This window comes from Anser brachyrhynchus, assembly GCF_964034855.1.
Source record: "Anser brachyrhynchus genome assembly, chromosome: 1".
NCBI lineage: Eukaryota > Metazoa > Chordata > Aves > Anseriformes > Anatidae > Anser > Anser brachyrhynchus.
The window spans coordinates 114,677,120-114,692,745 of record NC_137694.1 but is presented as its reverse complement, the minus strand read 5'-3'; the positions used below and the strand labels follow the sequence as shown (position 1 = coordinate 114,692,745).

The window sequence follows — 15,626 nt, the reverse complement described above, 5'->3', positions numbered from 1 at the left end:
GGTAAAGCAGGTTTCATTGGCTCTGGAGCTGGGTGACTGAACAGAGAAGAATTTCCTTCTTTGGCATTTTCCCCTAGTTTTAATAACTTTGAACTCTTGCTTTAGATCTTGTTTACATTAGGCTGGTTTAGTAACTGTGTGTCTCCCTCCAGCAATTGTCTCCTTCTTCCCCACCTTCCTCAGGTATTTGGTTTAGGTACCAAACATCTGACTCAGGTCTTCCTGGAGAATGGCTGAGCCAGGGTGCATGGAAGAGGGAATCATTTTTCCCTGTTTGTGAGTAGAGGGACTTAACGGGGGAAGGAGGCGGAGGCTGTGTCATGGAGGTGGGCCCTGGGAACATAAAAATCTGGGCTGTTACCACACCCGTGTGGCCTCTTAATGAAATGTTAAACGCAAACTCCACCGATGGCCCGTGCTAGGAGTGTTCAGGTCAGAGAATTACCATGGGTCCTTCTATGCCTTGCAAGCTATGAAGCAAGGATGCCTGCCTTTTGGGGTCGGGAGGGGAAGGGAAGCTTCTTTGAAAGCAGCAGGTCGCTCAGGGCTTGTGCTGCCCTGGGTTTCGTACAGAAGCGCATTTATCACGGTGTGGCCTGCAGAAGTCAGTCTCCATCCACCACGAGTGGCAAAGCTGCTTCTTTTTGCCTTTGCTTTTGAAAGCAAAGGGCTCACTCATCCCAGCCCGAGCTGCCCTGCCGGAGCAACCCTTTGGCTCTCCGGCTCCTCGTTACACCACGGGCCCGACCTGGCACCCTGCGTGGCGTGGCGGGGACCCCTCGGGAGCTGCCTCCCCGTCGGCCTGAGGGGTGCCTGCCCCGCGGAGATCGCTGCAAAGAGCCCCCTCGCCTCCCTAGCAAGCCCCAGGAGGCCACCCCCGGCCCCGGCCAGCTCGGCACACCGAGCCCAGAGGCCGCTAGGGGGCCCCCGAGGCCGCCATGGGCCGCCCGCTGCCCCCCGAGCCCGCGCCGGCCCCGAGGGAGCCGCCATGTCGGGCGTGGGGCTGCGGGGGGAGGCCTGGGAGGGTGGCCCCGGGGGCGGCACAGGGAGCGGGCAGAGGGCCCCCCCGGTGCCTTCCTGACCGGCAGGAGAGGGGGTGTGCTGGAAGGGAGGGTTAAATGAGGATACCGGGGTGGGTAAATGAGGATACCGTGGTGCCTGAGTGCATGCCTATCTGCTTTGGAGCCGAAAGATACCTCAGAGATACCTCAGCCCTTCTTCACAGAGACGTTTTGGGTGCCCGGTGATGAGCTGTGTTAGGAAACAAACCGAGCCTTGTCTGGCCTGCCTGGGTGTCAAAGAAACCTGTACACACATAAGTAAGACTCGCCCCCAGTAGCCGCTTACCTCCACAACACTTCATGGCCAGGAAATGGGATCAGCTAGGCTGGACGTCATTTTTTACATTTTATCCTTAGGGTGCCCTTTCAAAGGGTTATCGCCCTCCATGGGGACCTGCAGTGCTGCAGACCCACAGAGCAGCAAGAAACTGGCATTAAACAAATAGGAATAGTTGTCTGGCATTAAACCCAGCGGCACCTGAAAGCGGAGGCCACCGAGCAGCATTCTGCTGTTTGCTGGGAATCTGCAAGCTGTTTGATACGCTGTTAAATCAATAAGGGGAGAGGGGGGAGTTTGCAAAATGTGTTTGGTGTCTGTGAGCTTAGCGGATAGTTTCGTGGTTCACATGGTGCTGGCTTGCAGGATTTAAATTGGAAAGGTCATTTTATGAAGTAGTAACTAGGTGTCAGGCTTGGGGAAACTAGGCAAGAGCGAGAAAGGATTCAGCCATTCACTGTGTCTCACTAACCCGTAGCCCTTCAGCTCAAGGGGGCTGCAACCAGGCACGACCAGGAGGGAGAGAGATATGTTAGTGGAAGCTGTATGGCAACGTGCTTTCCCTTCTGACAGAAGGGAAATTTTAAAAAGCCATTGACCTTGTCTGCAAGACATTTTCGCCTACTGTGTTCATTGCTGCTGGATGAGATTTTCAAAGCCATGCCAAGGGTGTATGTAGCTGTGTATCTCCTGTGGAAACGGGTGGAATACGTCCATCTGGCGTTTCTTTTAAAAGTTTCAGTCGCTGATCCTTTTCCTCGCTTCTTCGTCAGGAAAAAACTCGGTCGCCCACTCTGCCACCGCGTGGGGGACTCGAGCAGTACAGCTCCGGGGAAGGGCACCCGAAACCCTGCATTGCAGGGGGGTAGCAGGGGATGGGAGTCCAAGGAGGAGGCTCAGAGGTATAGCTGAGATGGGGTGGATTAATTCAGAGCGCCTGATAATTGCAGGTCTCTAAATCTGAAGAAAATAAAAATTCTTTTCTTAACTTAGCTTTCCTATAAGAGGCTTTTCTAGCTAGCTGGATACAAGCCTGGAAGAAAGGTGAACAGTATTGTGCCTCTGGGCTTGGACCTTGTAATTACGGGCCATTTGGAGAGAAATCCTGACCCTTCCAGACGGATGGGCTAGCTGCAAGTGTACTGATCAGACAACTGGGACAACTATCAGCAGACAGATCCATAAAAGCTTACGGGGAATAAATTTCAAGAAGTCATGATCAAAACTGTCAGGAGCCATAAATGCATCCAGATGGGGAATAGCTCAGAAGAACTTCCCATTGCCACATCAGAGATCTGGAAGCTTGGAAAATGTTGAAAGTTGACTGTAATATGAGGTTCAAAGCTAATAGGCTGGGTTGTCTGCAGTGTTGTATTATGGCTGTAATCTCAGCAACACACCAGGCGCCCTGGCTGGCTGATAGGAAGCCTTCTACTCCAGAGGCAAGCTGATTCCTAGCCCTCCAACAATATGCAGAATATTAGTGCTCATTGCTAGCCTCTCACTCTTTCCCATCCAAACATTTGGAGTGCCAAATGCTTTGTCATGCTTGAGCTGCGAGACAGCTTGAGCCCTGTGACAGCATGCTTCCAGTCACATCTGATGAGCTATCCTCCAGATTTATGTTTCTTTCAGTAGAATCCAGCCTGATCCGAAGATGGCAGGAAGGTACCAGACAACAAACGGGATTGTTCAGCAGTGTTTCTCAGACTTTCTGGTATTTTATCTTCTACATGCTTGGCTGGCCATGTACCGTCTGGCCCTGAGGGTGCTACCAGGCGCCCAGTCCTGCCCCAGCTGAGCTGCAGCTGTGCTCATCTCTAGCTGTGCTGCTGGCCCTACAAGGATGGGCCCTGGCCCTGGCTCACCCCCTCACCTGGCTGGGGCTTTTGGTGGGCCCTGCTAGCAGCTCTGGCTCTGCCCGCTGCCTTCAGACCCTGCAGGACGGCACCCGTGAGAGAGGGCACTGCCTGCACTGGGGTCACCCTTTCCTCCCAGCTCTGCATTCCTTAGGGATCAGATGGCCCTTCCTGTTCCCTGACAGATACCCCGAATAACAAAAATCACAGCTAAGATAAAAAGTCCAGCAAACAACGTCTTACATCAACAAGAGGCATTTGAGTCAAAGACCAGCTATCTTTCCTGGCATGGACATGTGTTTTTTAACTGAAAGTACACTACTATTAGCGCTCATGGGCTCTGCTGAGAGGTCTGCAGAGAGGTTGAGGGCTCACCAGATGTGGTGGCTAAATGGTTCATGAGGCAGAGTAACAGTACTGAATGAGGGAAGCTTCTACTGCTGTTGGCCAGGTTTGCTTGTCTCCAGAGTCATCAAGCATCACCTTTTGCAAGGGTTAACATGTAATTTAAACTAAGATTTATGAAATCCTAGAAAAGTGTATAGAGCTACGCAGTAATAATCACAACATGGTAATGAAAGAAAGTTGTGGTCTTCATGCAACATGGTTTTGGCTGGTTGGAACGGGAAACATAGATAATATTCAAGTATCTTGAATTTAGTGCTAATATTTATGTGGTGCAGTTGAAAGACCCATGAGATTAGCCCGTAGTATTCAGAGGAACCTAAGTAAAACAGGCACAATGAGATCTTCCCACCCAGTTTCCCAAGAGCCTTGCCTTTGCTGCTTGGTTGAAAGCATATGCCCAGAGCTAACTATCAGTGTTGTTTCTGATAAGCATTGGGCTAAGGAAAGGCAGGACCTACCACTTCCCTTCCTGGGTGACTTGCCAGGGTGCCTGCAGAAGAAATTTTTAAAAGTGAGGGCTGTTGCAGAACCCCTTATGCCCCTTGTCTGAAGCACTGATACAGACCGAATCCTCCAAAACGTGCTGATAACCTACCAGCCATTACTGTAAGGCAGGTTGCATTTCTTTTAGTAGTCTTCTTTGGATGCTGTGTTTCATTGTCTTGTTTAACTTTTAAGGGCTAGTGAGTTCCTAATGTGCATGTAGTCTGAGTGATTGTGTCTGCGTGAAAGCAGGTGTATGTTCCTTGTCTTGACCTAAGCCTTGAAAAAGAAGCTGTACAGTAAATTACTAAATGAGTATATTTTCTCGAGGCTACATGTTTTCACAGGAGAGAATGTTTTTTTACTGGTAGAAGAAAAAAAAAATCACCTCCTGCATACTGAAATTCCATCTCTCTCTCGTTTAGATGTGCCTGTCCCCAATATATAGTTAACTAGGTATCTCAGAATTATTCATGCACTTATCTTCATTGCTCTCCTGGGCGTTAAATAGGCATGAACCATAATTTTAAATGCTGTAAATTCAGACAGCTGCATAATAACTAGGAGCAAATCTTGCCAGTGGCCAGAGCCATACTAGATGCAGGCCTGGGCAGCTCCTTCATCGGGAGGTTGCAGAAGTGCTGAGGTTTCTACACGGAAATGCTGCTGACCTGAGCCTCCTGTACAGCACCAAAAAGGGCCCCTGGCTGTGCAGCCCTGTTTGCAAATGTGTTGTCAGGAGATTTTTTTTTTGCCATTTGACAACTGTCAACCTTGCTTTAACGTAGGGCCTGAAGGAGAGAGCAATTGTCTCCCCAGCTCAAGGAAATCCAAAAAAAACTGAGGAGTCCTCCACTGACTTCTGGTAGAGACGAGGGGAGATAAATGAAACGATCCGATGGGCAGGCCTGAGACATGTTTGTTTTGCATCTGTTATTTTATTATGTTTGGGAGGCATTTCTGGTAAAAAGAGGAGCCTAATTAAGTGGAGGAATGTTTGTAATCGTAACCAGGGATAGAAGTCGGAGCCAAGCAGCTACGCTTCAGCGTCCCTGGGGTGTGTTGGTCACCCTCACCAGGGCAATAGCTTCCAGAATTGGAATGCAAAAGTTATAGCCTCAAAAAAAAAAAAAAAAATGAAACAGCAAACCAAAACCAAAACGGCAGAGAGGCAAGAAAAAGGCTTTGATTTAAAGTTTTCTTTAAAGGTTAATGCAGGGCAGAATGCATATAGAAGTTTTCTCCAAAGTGAGAGACAAGAATTGGGTTAAGGGTTTCCTGAATGCACACGGATGGGGGTAACCCAAGATGTTGCATGCAGTCTAGCCCCAAGAGCTGGAAAAACAGACACTGTAAGCAACGCTAGCTGCAAAGTGAGTACTGACAAGAGGGAATGGCTAATGGAGCCCACAGCCTGGATCAGACTTTGCTGCTGAGCAACTTTTTACAGTCCTAAAATGCAAGTGGGATATTACTGCAGGGGGGCGGGAAGCAACTGAGCCTCAGCATCTGAGAGCCTCTGAGAGCTGAGCCGACCAGCTTCACCAAAAAAAGACGAATGTGAAATAGTAATAGTAACATACCAGGAGCTAAATACTGTCTCTTATGCTGTTTATATACCTCTTTTTTCTCCTATTAATAAAACATTATTTATGAAGTCAACTGAGTCATGTGTGCAAATGAAGAGAATTAGCTTGCTGAGCACCAGAAAGTTGAGTTTTATTTTTCCCAAGCTTCTGGATGGGCATCTGAGTTTAGAAGTGACCCCTAGGATTTGAACTCAGCCCTTGTTGCCAGTCAAGTCCTGGCAGAAAGGTTATACAAGTAAATGAATTTTATCCTTCCTTTCCCTGCCCAAGGCCTCAAACAGCATCTTCGGTTACATCCAGGCTGTGTGGTATCCTGTCAAAACAATTCGCTAGTCTCTTTCTTGTGGTTTCCTTAGCCAAAAGCACAGCCAAAACCTGTCCGTACTCAGATCTGACCATTCGCCCTAGCTTTGGTTTCAGGAGACTGCCAACAAACAGGAGGCAGTATCACGCTGAAATGTTGGCTCACCTGAGGGAGTCACAAGTGGCAGATGAAAGGCTGACAAAACAGCCACCGAAACCACTTGGAGAAAGACGGAGCCAGATGTGATACTGTTTGTTTAGACTCAGCCTTGAATGAGTTCTGGGTGAGGAGATGTGGGCAGGGTGAATTCTTCAGAATTAAGCTACGGGGCATCCTTCCTCAGAGAGAACTGGGTCATGGGCACCCCCCAGGGAGGTTTAGCATTCTTACCTTCAGCAAGAAGACCAGTCCTCTCCCCAGCTGTGTACTTACAACGTGTTTTACACATGCTGGGAAAAGGACAAATTTGTGGTGATGGCACCAAAGAAGAGAGCTGTGCTTTCTTCCAAGCACTGCTCTCAGCCCTTTCTTCTTGTTTGGGGAAGCTCCCCTGGATTCCCCACTTCTTCCCCTGCACCTGAGATGCTCCCCTGCCCAGGAGAGGAAAGCTGCTGTTTGTGAAGTAGAGAAGCCCCATTAGGCAGCGGGGGAACCCGATAAGTGGACATACGGAGTTAGGTACATGCACTGCAGTGCAGCCCTGGGCTTGGAACAAAAGGCAGACTTTTGCCCAGTCAAATGTCAGTGCTCACTCTGAGCTGTTTCCCTCTCCCCGGTGTAGTTCTGGGGCTCTTCCCCATGTTGCGCTGCCTGTATGCCGGGGAAGTACAGCCAGGGTGTGCTTTTAAGTTCAGACACCACTCTGCTACTGAGAATGCCCCTTGGAGCCTTTTCTCTGGCTTCAGGTGCCTCTGACACACAGGAGGAAAGCTCTTGGCGATCCCTCCCTGCAAGCTGAGGCAAGCTCTTGAACCAGCAGCACATCACTCCCGCCCCGCTGCCGGCTGCCAGCAGTTGGGTGATTTAGCCCTGCTTCTGACGGATTCATCCAGGCTGATTTCACCCCTACCTCATGTTTCAATTCAGCCCCCAGGAGGACCTGACTGAGTTTGGAGGCTTTGCAATTTATCCAGCTCCTCACTGTTTGCTGTGCTGACAGCTGGCGTCACCGGCGTGTTTGAAATCTGGGCTGCCCAAGTAGCGCTCCCGATTCTTTTCTGCACCTTGACAATGCGAAGCCAGGAGATCGGCCCCGGGCTGCTGTTAGCGGTGACCACGCTCAGCCCCAAAGTTTGCGCACACGCGTTTGAGATTCCCCTGTTCAAGCAGCGATGACACCCGGTTAATGTGTTTGCTCAGGCAGAGAAAAGGCTTCTGACGTTGGTGACTCAGTTACTAGAGTCAAAGCAAACCACAGAAAGCAGAAAAAGACGCATCGCCAAATGTCAGAATGCAGGCTGCTGAAGTGGAGTTGGGTATGGAATTTGTTCTCCGGGTAATGAGGAAAGACCAAGGGTTTATAAGGCAGGGGATGGGATGGTTTGCTCGGCCAGAGAGAACATGCACACGAAGGAGTTTTGCCAGGCTTTGTAGAAAGGCACCCACCGTACAGGCTTAGGCACCCAGAAGATCCTGTTTGACCACAATGGCAACTACCGTGCTGGCTAATATCCTTATCGCTGCGGTCATTTCAAATGCTTTTCTAGCAGCCGCTTCTCCTGCCATGCCTGCAAAACCAAAGCTTCCAACAGGTAAGGTCTGCCTCAGGGCAGCATCCCGGTGCCGTCCTGCCGTACGTCCCGTTCAGATGCCAGTCTCCTGTCGTGGGTGTAATTGTTCGGTGGTCTGGTTGGAAAGATGTAACTTCACAGATGTAACTAAAAAAAAATGAAAAGAAGACTTTAGTAGTATGATAGGGATAACTAAGATATGCAGTGAGGTATTATCAGGTGGAGTAACTCTCATAGCCCCACAGAGGAAACCAGCTTGCCAAAGATGCTGCATTCCTTTTAACAAACCCTTTTTACTATTTAAGAATGTACCTTTTTAATTTTAATCATTTAATTATTTACTATATTTTAATAATATTATCTAATTATCTTTATTTTAAAATATAATTTAATAATATATTTTTATTTTGTGTACTAATCCTACGTACTTTACAGCCAACTGCCACTAAGCTGAGCTATACTAGAGACCTGTAACTTCAGTAAGTGCTAGGCTACCTTTTTGAGGTAAACATATATAAACAGGACAATTAGGTGTGCAACCAGACTGTCAGTATGTAGGTACTATTTTACACATGTCATTTAGGAATATCATAACATTTCTTTTTTGTTTCTCACAAACCAAGCTCAGAGGCAGATGTCATTGGAGATTCCTGTAGCTGATCAACAAGAAAGGATCCTGAAATTTTTGTCAGTGTTTGATGCACAAAAAAGTGCCAGTCCCATAGCAGACCCTAAAATCAGTGGAATCAAAGGTAATTATCAAAAAAAAAAATTTCTCTGGAAATTTGCAAATCTGCTACTGTTTTTGCGAAGACAAAATGTTTTAAATAACTAATTCTGTGTATGCTTTTTTCTATAATGCATGTAAGAATCCTGTAACAAAAAGTGTCAGATATCTTTTTGAATGGGTTAAAAGTCTTTTTTATTTCTTTGACTGTTTTTAAGTGTGTTTTTCTAAGGAAAGGATAAGACTGGGAGTTCTGTATGTTTGTCTGTATGTTGGGACAGGGCTTTTTGGGAAGGAAAGGTGAAACAAGAAAACTGAAGGAAGCTTCAGCCTTACACATATTCCCTAGCAAAATACCTTGATTTGACTGAAAAGGAAATGACGACACTTACCTATTTCAAAGACTCTCCACTAAAAGGTCTTATAAGCATGCAAGTTTTCAGTGTGTTGGAAAAATCCAAAAATGGAAAGAAAAGCAAGCTGTAGAAAAACTTACTGCGAGCTATGTCGTTGCAGATGTTTTTGAGTATTTTAATGACACCTCATTTATTGATGTTGGTTCTGTATATTTTACTTCTAGTACAATTTGCAGTGTCATTCAACACTAGTGACACAGCATGACTCAAATATTGAAGAGAGAATAGTATCTGCAGGGCAGAGGTCACATTTCAACATAACTGGAAGCAAAAACACAGTCAGGAAGGTGGAGGGATTTAAACAAGAGGCAAACCCACAAGCCACAGAATTTCCCTTGACATTTATTTGGACCAGTCATCTTTTGCTTTCAAATCTTAGAGGAGATTCAGTTTCTCTTACTGACACTTGTAGGTCATGTTCTAGCTTCAGAAGGTGAATGCTTTCTAACCTGACTCACGTATACCATTGTTTCATGCTACAAACGAGTGTTTCCTCAATACATTCTAGTTTCTCAGATCTACCATCTGCCTGGTTCAGATCCTAAACATGGATTTCACTTCAACCATTAACTTAGTGTAAGTTCCATATCTGTCCATAGTCCTCTCATAAAACTTTTCCACAAAGTAACAGGGAAACCATTTTAACTTAATGAGAGCTGAAAGTGTGCAAATGGAAACAAAGAACAGGATTTATGTGCACAGTTGATGCTAGCCTTATTGTTAACTGGGCGTGTTAAAATGAAGAATGTAAGCCTGTGAGCACTGAACATTGCTCTAAATCATGGCATGAACGTCCTGCTGTGAGAACCAGCATTGAATTTTACTTGTCCATAAACAATACAAATCCAGTGCAACAAAACCACCCAGCTAAACCCAAACCAAAAAGAGAAACGTTGGCAGCTTTCTCGGGTCAAATTTAGTACATGTCTTGATACTAGAGACTTTCGTCTGAGTTTTATGGCTTATCTTTAGGCATATAAAGAGCCTGTCCACTCTGCAGTCAGACAAATAAGGCTGTGGTGATCCTTGTCACTGCCAGAGCTGCTACATTGCCCAACAGGGTTTTCTGACATGTATTTATTGTGAGCAGGCAGCTCTGCCTGAATTGATGTGGGTTTATGCTTGCAGGACACAGATTGTCCTGCAGGTGTTCTTGTACCAGGACAATTTCAAAGACCCTTCAGGGCATAGAACTACTTTCCTGGAGATTCAAGTCAGCCATGTGTATCTTGAAAGGCAACTTTTGCCTAAGTGAAAGAATGGGTGAGGTTTTACAGTAGCAAAGCAACTGGTTCAGCACAGAAAAATACAGCTAGCACCCCTCCAGAGATGTTCACCTTTGAGGGCTTCATGACAATGCTATATTTATGGAAAACTGAGTTGTGGGAAGAACCAGCTCTGCTAATTTTCTGCATGGAAGCATCTCATCAAATGCGGGTCATGCTGACGTGCAGGGAGCAGAATCATCACCTTCCAGAACAGCTTCTAACTGTCTTCCCCTTTTGCATTTCAGCTTACGACAAGACACATGGAAAGAAAGTCGAAACGGTGAGAACAGGCAGCTGTGTGCTTTCCGTTATTTGTTACTCTAGTTGTTGTTTAATATCTGTACAGTTCTCATCACTGTACAGTAAAGCAAGCTATGCTGTGTTTTGTGTTCCCTGGATTGCTGGTGTTCTCAGTTTCTAAAGTCTGCCTCACTGACATTGCCCTACCTGTGTATTGTTTTGGACAGGGAGGTGTAAATGAAGGTCCATCTGATCCTCCAGCTGAACCGAGAAAGGACCTCCCGGCAATAAGTCCTCTACATGGGAAGAGCTTCTGGATGCCTGCACTGCCAACCTCCTGGAAAATTAAGAGAGGTGGGACTTAAAGAGTAATGCTGTACCTTGTCTATATTGTTGCTGGGTCATTTTGGTACCATAGCTAGAGTTGCAGAAGGTGATAGAAATGCCTAATTTAAAAAAAAAAAGCCTAGTGTAACCCATAGCTTGGTCATTCAGTTTCCCCTAAAATGTACCCACAGGTGAGAAATCAGTTCAGTCTCTAGAGCCATCCAAACTCTGGATTCATGCTAATCACGACAAGTGTTGATGACGCTTACAATAAATAAGAACCTATCTGGGCCATGAAAACCACTGAACAGTGATCAGAGAGTAGACATTTTAGTCATTACCGAATTGAATCAGATCTGACCTTTTATTTCCAAAGAGAAGAGCTATACAGCTCCCCATGTTCTTATAACAAAATCTCTTTTGGGAAAGCTCTCCCATGCTTAGACTTTAGTATGAGACCTCATTTCACCACAGTTTGCCATATGTCTCTGGACATGAAACATTTTGTTTGTGCCTCCTTCAGTTCTGTGGGTATGAAATGAGAATAACAGCCTTCCTTTTGTGACAAGGGTGCTGTGGACGGGAGCATACTTCTGAGACAAACTCTACAGCAATGGGAGTGACATAGAAGTTTGGCTAGAAATTAAATATTTTGACATTTTTGGCATGAAATCTTTGGAGATTGTTTTTTAAAATACATCTAATTTTTAACTGGCTTTCAAATGTTTTAAAATGACAACTTCACAAATGAGATGTTTTTAATCCAGATGAATGATTTTGAATGAACCACCATTCAAATTTATAATTTCATGGCAAGTTCTTAAACTCAAGAGGAAAGAAGGATGTTCCATTTACAACTTCTCCCACTCCTATTTTGGTCATGTAATTTCTCACAAAATTAAGTGTGGTTCCTGAACACTTATAAGCATATTCTTCAGAGAGGCAGATAGACACACAGAGAAGTAGGAACGCAAAGCCTTTAAGGCACTGTGTATTGTGTGCATGTACAACATTGTTTATACAAGGCATGTGCAGTACAAACACTACCTATTACTCAGAGAGAATATCTCCCTCCCCTTGTCTCAGTTTACCTCTTTTTAATTTCTTTCTTCTTTCGTCTTCTTCTCTTCTGCTTCTCTCTCTACTCCTTGTCCCTCCTAGTTCTTGAGCTTTGGATTTATATTCATGGTAGATGTATAAATCAGTAATTTAGTACCTAACTAGCAGTTCATAGCCCTGAGTGGAAGTGAGAATCCCAAATCACATTTTTGTTTTCTATGATTTGCAATTAATTACTAGCCTTCTGCTAGTATAGAAATGCGTGCAAAGCAGAAGAGGAAACATCTACCTCTTCAATCTCTCCCAATTTTTAAGTCAGCTCATTTTTCCAAAGTTGTAATTCATGATTTTTGAAGCTGAGAATGATAGCAGTAGATGTACTTCACTTCAACTTCGTATAACACACATCTGAAGTACTGGAAGATTTACAAGCCAAACAACAAGCAAGAAAAGACTATAAGCTCAAGTGAGCAGAGCTGTGTTTCGGAGCTTGTTACATATTGATCCCTTTTTCTGCATGCTGAGTACCCCTCACAGTCCTGCCCAAAGCTGTTCTTAGGTGGAATCTCCTGATTCTGCTCCTCTTACAGTAGGGTTCAAGCACAACAGAAGCCATTCACCTCACTTGCTCATAAAACTGTAGGGCCAACTGAATTTGTGACCCCTCTGTCTGTATTTCTGTAGGACCTAGGATTGCTTCTAGCTCGAGGTGTGCACTTGGCCCCAGCTGGCATGAGACCTGCGTGAGCAGCTCCGCTGCATGCCCTAGGTAGAGACTGTGCTGCTTATGCCAGGGGCAAGAAACCCACTCCTTGAATGAGGAAAAGGAGGATGCAGACTAAAGCATTCCAGTGTCTTCCCGCATGTACCTAGGAACAACACTTAACTGGGTGAGAACCACCTTGCTGTGGTATTAGGGGTGTGTCTACCCAGCGCAAGCAGGCTGTTGTGGATACCTCCACTCAACTTGTGAAGCAGCATACTCTCACCTAGCCAGACTGTCAACTTGGTGAAGAAAAACAGGATAACGTAGGCTCTTGGGACAGCTGAACCAGGTTAGAGCACCGTCACACAAGCCTGCGGAGCTAAGGTGACTAACTGGCTTCAGGAGGGTGCAGGAACGAGGACAGCAGGTGTAGCTGCTCTCACCTCTTCAGAAGACACAGTGGAAACCTGAGCTGGAAGTGTCACCCAACAGGCTGTGTTTCAGCAGACCAACTGGTTTATCGGTTCACTGGTGCAGTTATCTGGGTGTGCTTTTGCTAAGGCACATGCTTTATCTAGAATGAGATGGGAGAGGGAGGGAGGAGGTGGGGACAGGCCTCCAGTCTAGCTCAAATTACATCCACAGTGATGGGGGCTTTATCAGAAGAAATTTTGCTGATACCAGCAGAGCAGCAACCTTTAGAAGGAAGTGTACTGATGCCAGAGTAGTACTTTGCACCTACACCAGAAGGTGTTACAGCCAATATTCATACTCCATGGGCATATCCTTGTCATCTTGCATCTTAGCTCAGGCATCCCTAGGCACCGAGGGGCTTGTAATTCTATCTGCTACAGCACAGTTACGTGTGAGGCACACAGAGCCTTGTGTCAGGGCAGTGACACACAGCATCCTCCTTACAACACGTGAAAGGTCTGGCTCCTTGCAATCTCTGCTGTGAGTGTGGCTTCATTACCTGCAGCCATTTAAAGCTATTTCAATGTCCTACAGAGGAGTGAGCCGGAAGATCTGTCCTGTGGTTATTCCTACAGGCAAAGGAGTAGCAGTGTTTTCACCTTCAGAGACCCTTTCTCTTCACTGCAGATCATTTGAGCAGAGTGAAACTTAGTAGCTTGGTGCTGATCCTAGTGTTTTCAAAATAAAGAACAAGAAGTTGGATGAAAGCAGCTTTTCAAATATTTTTCAGCAAAAGAAGGTACAGATTTGGTTTAGGTCTTGTTTTGCTTTTTAGTCTTGAGTTTAAAAAGAAGGTTTGTTATTCTGTTGTTTCTTTTTATCTCTATTTCTTTTTTCTCTTTTTCTCTTCTTCAGCATTTCTACCTCTTGTTTTCCCTTTTTCATCACTGAAGAAAAATAAATTGAAATAAAATAAAATGGAATGATAGAAGGGAGAATTCCAAGAAAAACAAATGCCCTCAGCTTTTAAAGGGAGAATTTATTTTGACTTCAGTTCATTGGTTTCATTTAATCAAGAGGTTGGATAATTTACAAATTTTGAAACAAGATTCTTGTTTCCTTTAGTTCATTTTCAGAAGAGATCTTTTCTGTTTGCATTCTGCTCATCAGTAAAAACTTCTTTATCAGTAAGAGTCCAGTTTAGGCCAGGACCTGGAAAAACCTTGCTCCTGCCCTTCTTTGCAGTTCCTTGATGAAGGAAAACTGAATGCTGATCTGAGCCATGTGTTAGGGAATCCACAAGGCTGTTTTACACCACAGCTCAGAAGCAGGGCCTACATTTGGACTCTGTCACCTGAGAAAACCAAGAGTAGTTCAGGAACACGCCAGTTAAGGCTGCTGACTGGGAAATGTAGTAGTGAGCCACATGGCAAACCTCTGCTCTCCAAGCCCTGCCATGTATCCAGGGTATCTCATCAGGAAACTCAGTTTTTAGGGCAGCAGCCTCTGAATAGCTTTTAAGGGTCCATGGGGTGCATCTGGGGAGCTGAGAGCGACTGGGTGCTAGCAGCACTTGGGGTGGCTGGTTTGGAGGGAAGTTTGCAAACCTAGTCAAAGTTCTACCATGCTTTGGATAGTTTCTGTTGATTTGACCTTTCAGGGTCACGCCTCACCTTAGCAGTTGATTACTGATTCTTGACAGCTTAGAAATAACCAGCGGGTGTGGCTTTTAAGCTAAACTTCAGCCAGTTGTAAGGAGCTCATGAGAATTAGATGTTTGCTTATACTGAAACAAATAACATGTTGATACGGATGATGGATACCAACTTGCTTTCATGAGGTTTAGTTTTTCATCCCTTTGAAGCGATTTCAAAAATAGAATGCATTGGGGGAAATATGTTACAATTAGTTACCCTGCATTTGATATTATTTCAGCTTGCTTTTGGAAATACTGCATTGAACGCAAGTAGTGTTTAACCTTCAAGTTGATGGGTCACTCTGAAGACTGTATCTAGGATACTGAAGCTGACAATGAAATCTTCAAAACCCGAAGAATTTTCTACACAAGTGCCTGAAGAGCAAATAATAAAGTAACTGCCTGAGTACATATGCCTTGCGTATAATAGATGTTTAAAAGGGAAATGTAAACATTTGTATTTGAAATGATAAAATAATAAAAACAAATTTTGTACAAGCAATACCACAGAGAAAACTACTTGTGCTAGTAAGCATTTGGAAATCAGTAGCTCTGTCTCCACAAACATGCCTTAAACTAATGGAACATAATCTCAGCCCTGGCATGGGATCAGGCACTACAAATCCATGTCTAGATATTTCATCCATGTCCAGGCCACTCTGACAGGTGGTGATATTGTTAACATTTGCTTTCTCTCGCTCTTTATCTCATCTAATTTATTCTCCAGCAATTTGTTTTTAAAAATATTTCCATGGTCTTTTAAGATAGAATAACTTGAATGTGGGAAAAGGCTTTTTCTTAAAACAACGTGTTCTATTAGAGGGGCTGGAATCAGACCCTCAAAACATGTAGCGGATATGGCTTCATGTACTATGGGATTATGAGAGCACTTTAGATCACCCTACCCCAGGGCAAATGAGGTGAGTGCAGTTTTCAGATATGCTGGGTCATTTCTGTGACATCTCTACCAGCATTTTCTTCCTGTGTTGCCTGAAATAGCAAACACCAACCATAATGTGCTGGTTTAGGTAGCATCATGTGTGCCCAGCAATCCTTTGTGGA

General features: G+C 45.1%; 1 protein-coding gene across 3 annotated transcripts; it reads left to right on the top strand.

Moving 5' to 3' along the window:
• The first annotated feature begins 380 nt into the window (after positions 1 to 380).
• LOC308180571 (uncharacterized protein) lies at positions 381 to 15,578 on the top strand. 3 transcript variants are annotated; one of them, XM_080562507.1, is made up of 5 exons: positions 381 to 432; positions 8,340 to 8,463; positions 10,368 to 10,402; positions 10,590 to 10,716; positions 14,804 to 15,578. In XM_080562507.1, exons 1-5 carry the CDS (start codon positions 409 to 411, stop codon positions 14,836 to 14,838), a joined length of 345 nt encoding a protein of 114 aa, XP_080418633.1. In that variant the 5' UTR covers positions 381 to 408; the 3' UTR covers positions 14,839 to 15,578. The 3 variants fall into 3 exon arrangements, with proteins under 3 accessions (XP_080418633.1, XP_080418632.1, XP_080418631.1); XM_080562506.1 differs by lacking the exon at positions 381 to 432 and adding an exon at positions 4,664 to 7,456 and having other exon boundaries at positions 8,335 to 8,463; positions 14,804 to 15,576; XM_080562505.1 differs by lacking the exon at positions 381 to 432 and adding an exon at positions 7,464 to 7,732 and having other exon boundaries at positions 8,335 to 8,463; positions 14,804 to 15,568.
• Positions 15,579 to 15,626: the final 48 nt, after the last annotated feature.

Bases quoted from the DNA above. Each gene is read 5' to 3' on its own strand.
- LOC308180571 (XM_080562505.1), top strand. From the start codon at position 7,627: ATGGCAACTACCGTGCTGGCTAATATCCTTATCGCTGCGGTCATTTCA. The intron at 8,464-10,367 runs GTAATTATCAAA...TTTGCATTTCAG, and splicing joins TAAAATCAGTGGAATCAAAG to CTTACGACAAGACACATGGA. The intron at 10,717-14,803 runs GTGGGACTTAAA...ATATTATTTCAG, and splicing joins CTCCTGGAAAATTAAGAGAG to CTTGCTTTTGGAAATACTGC.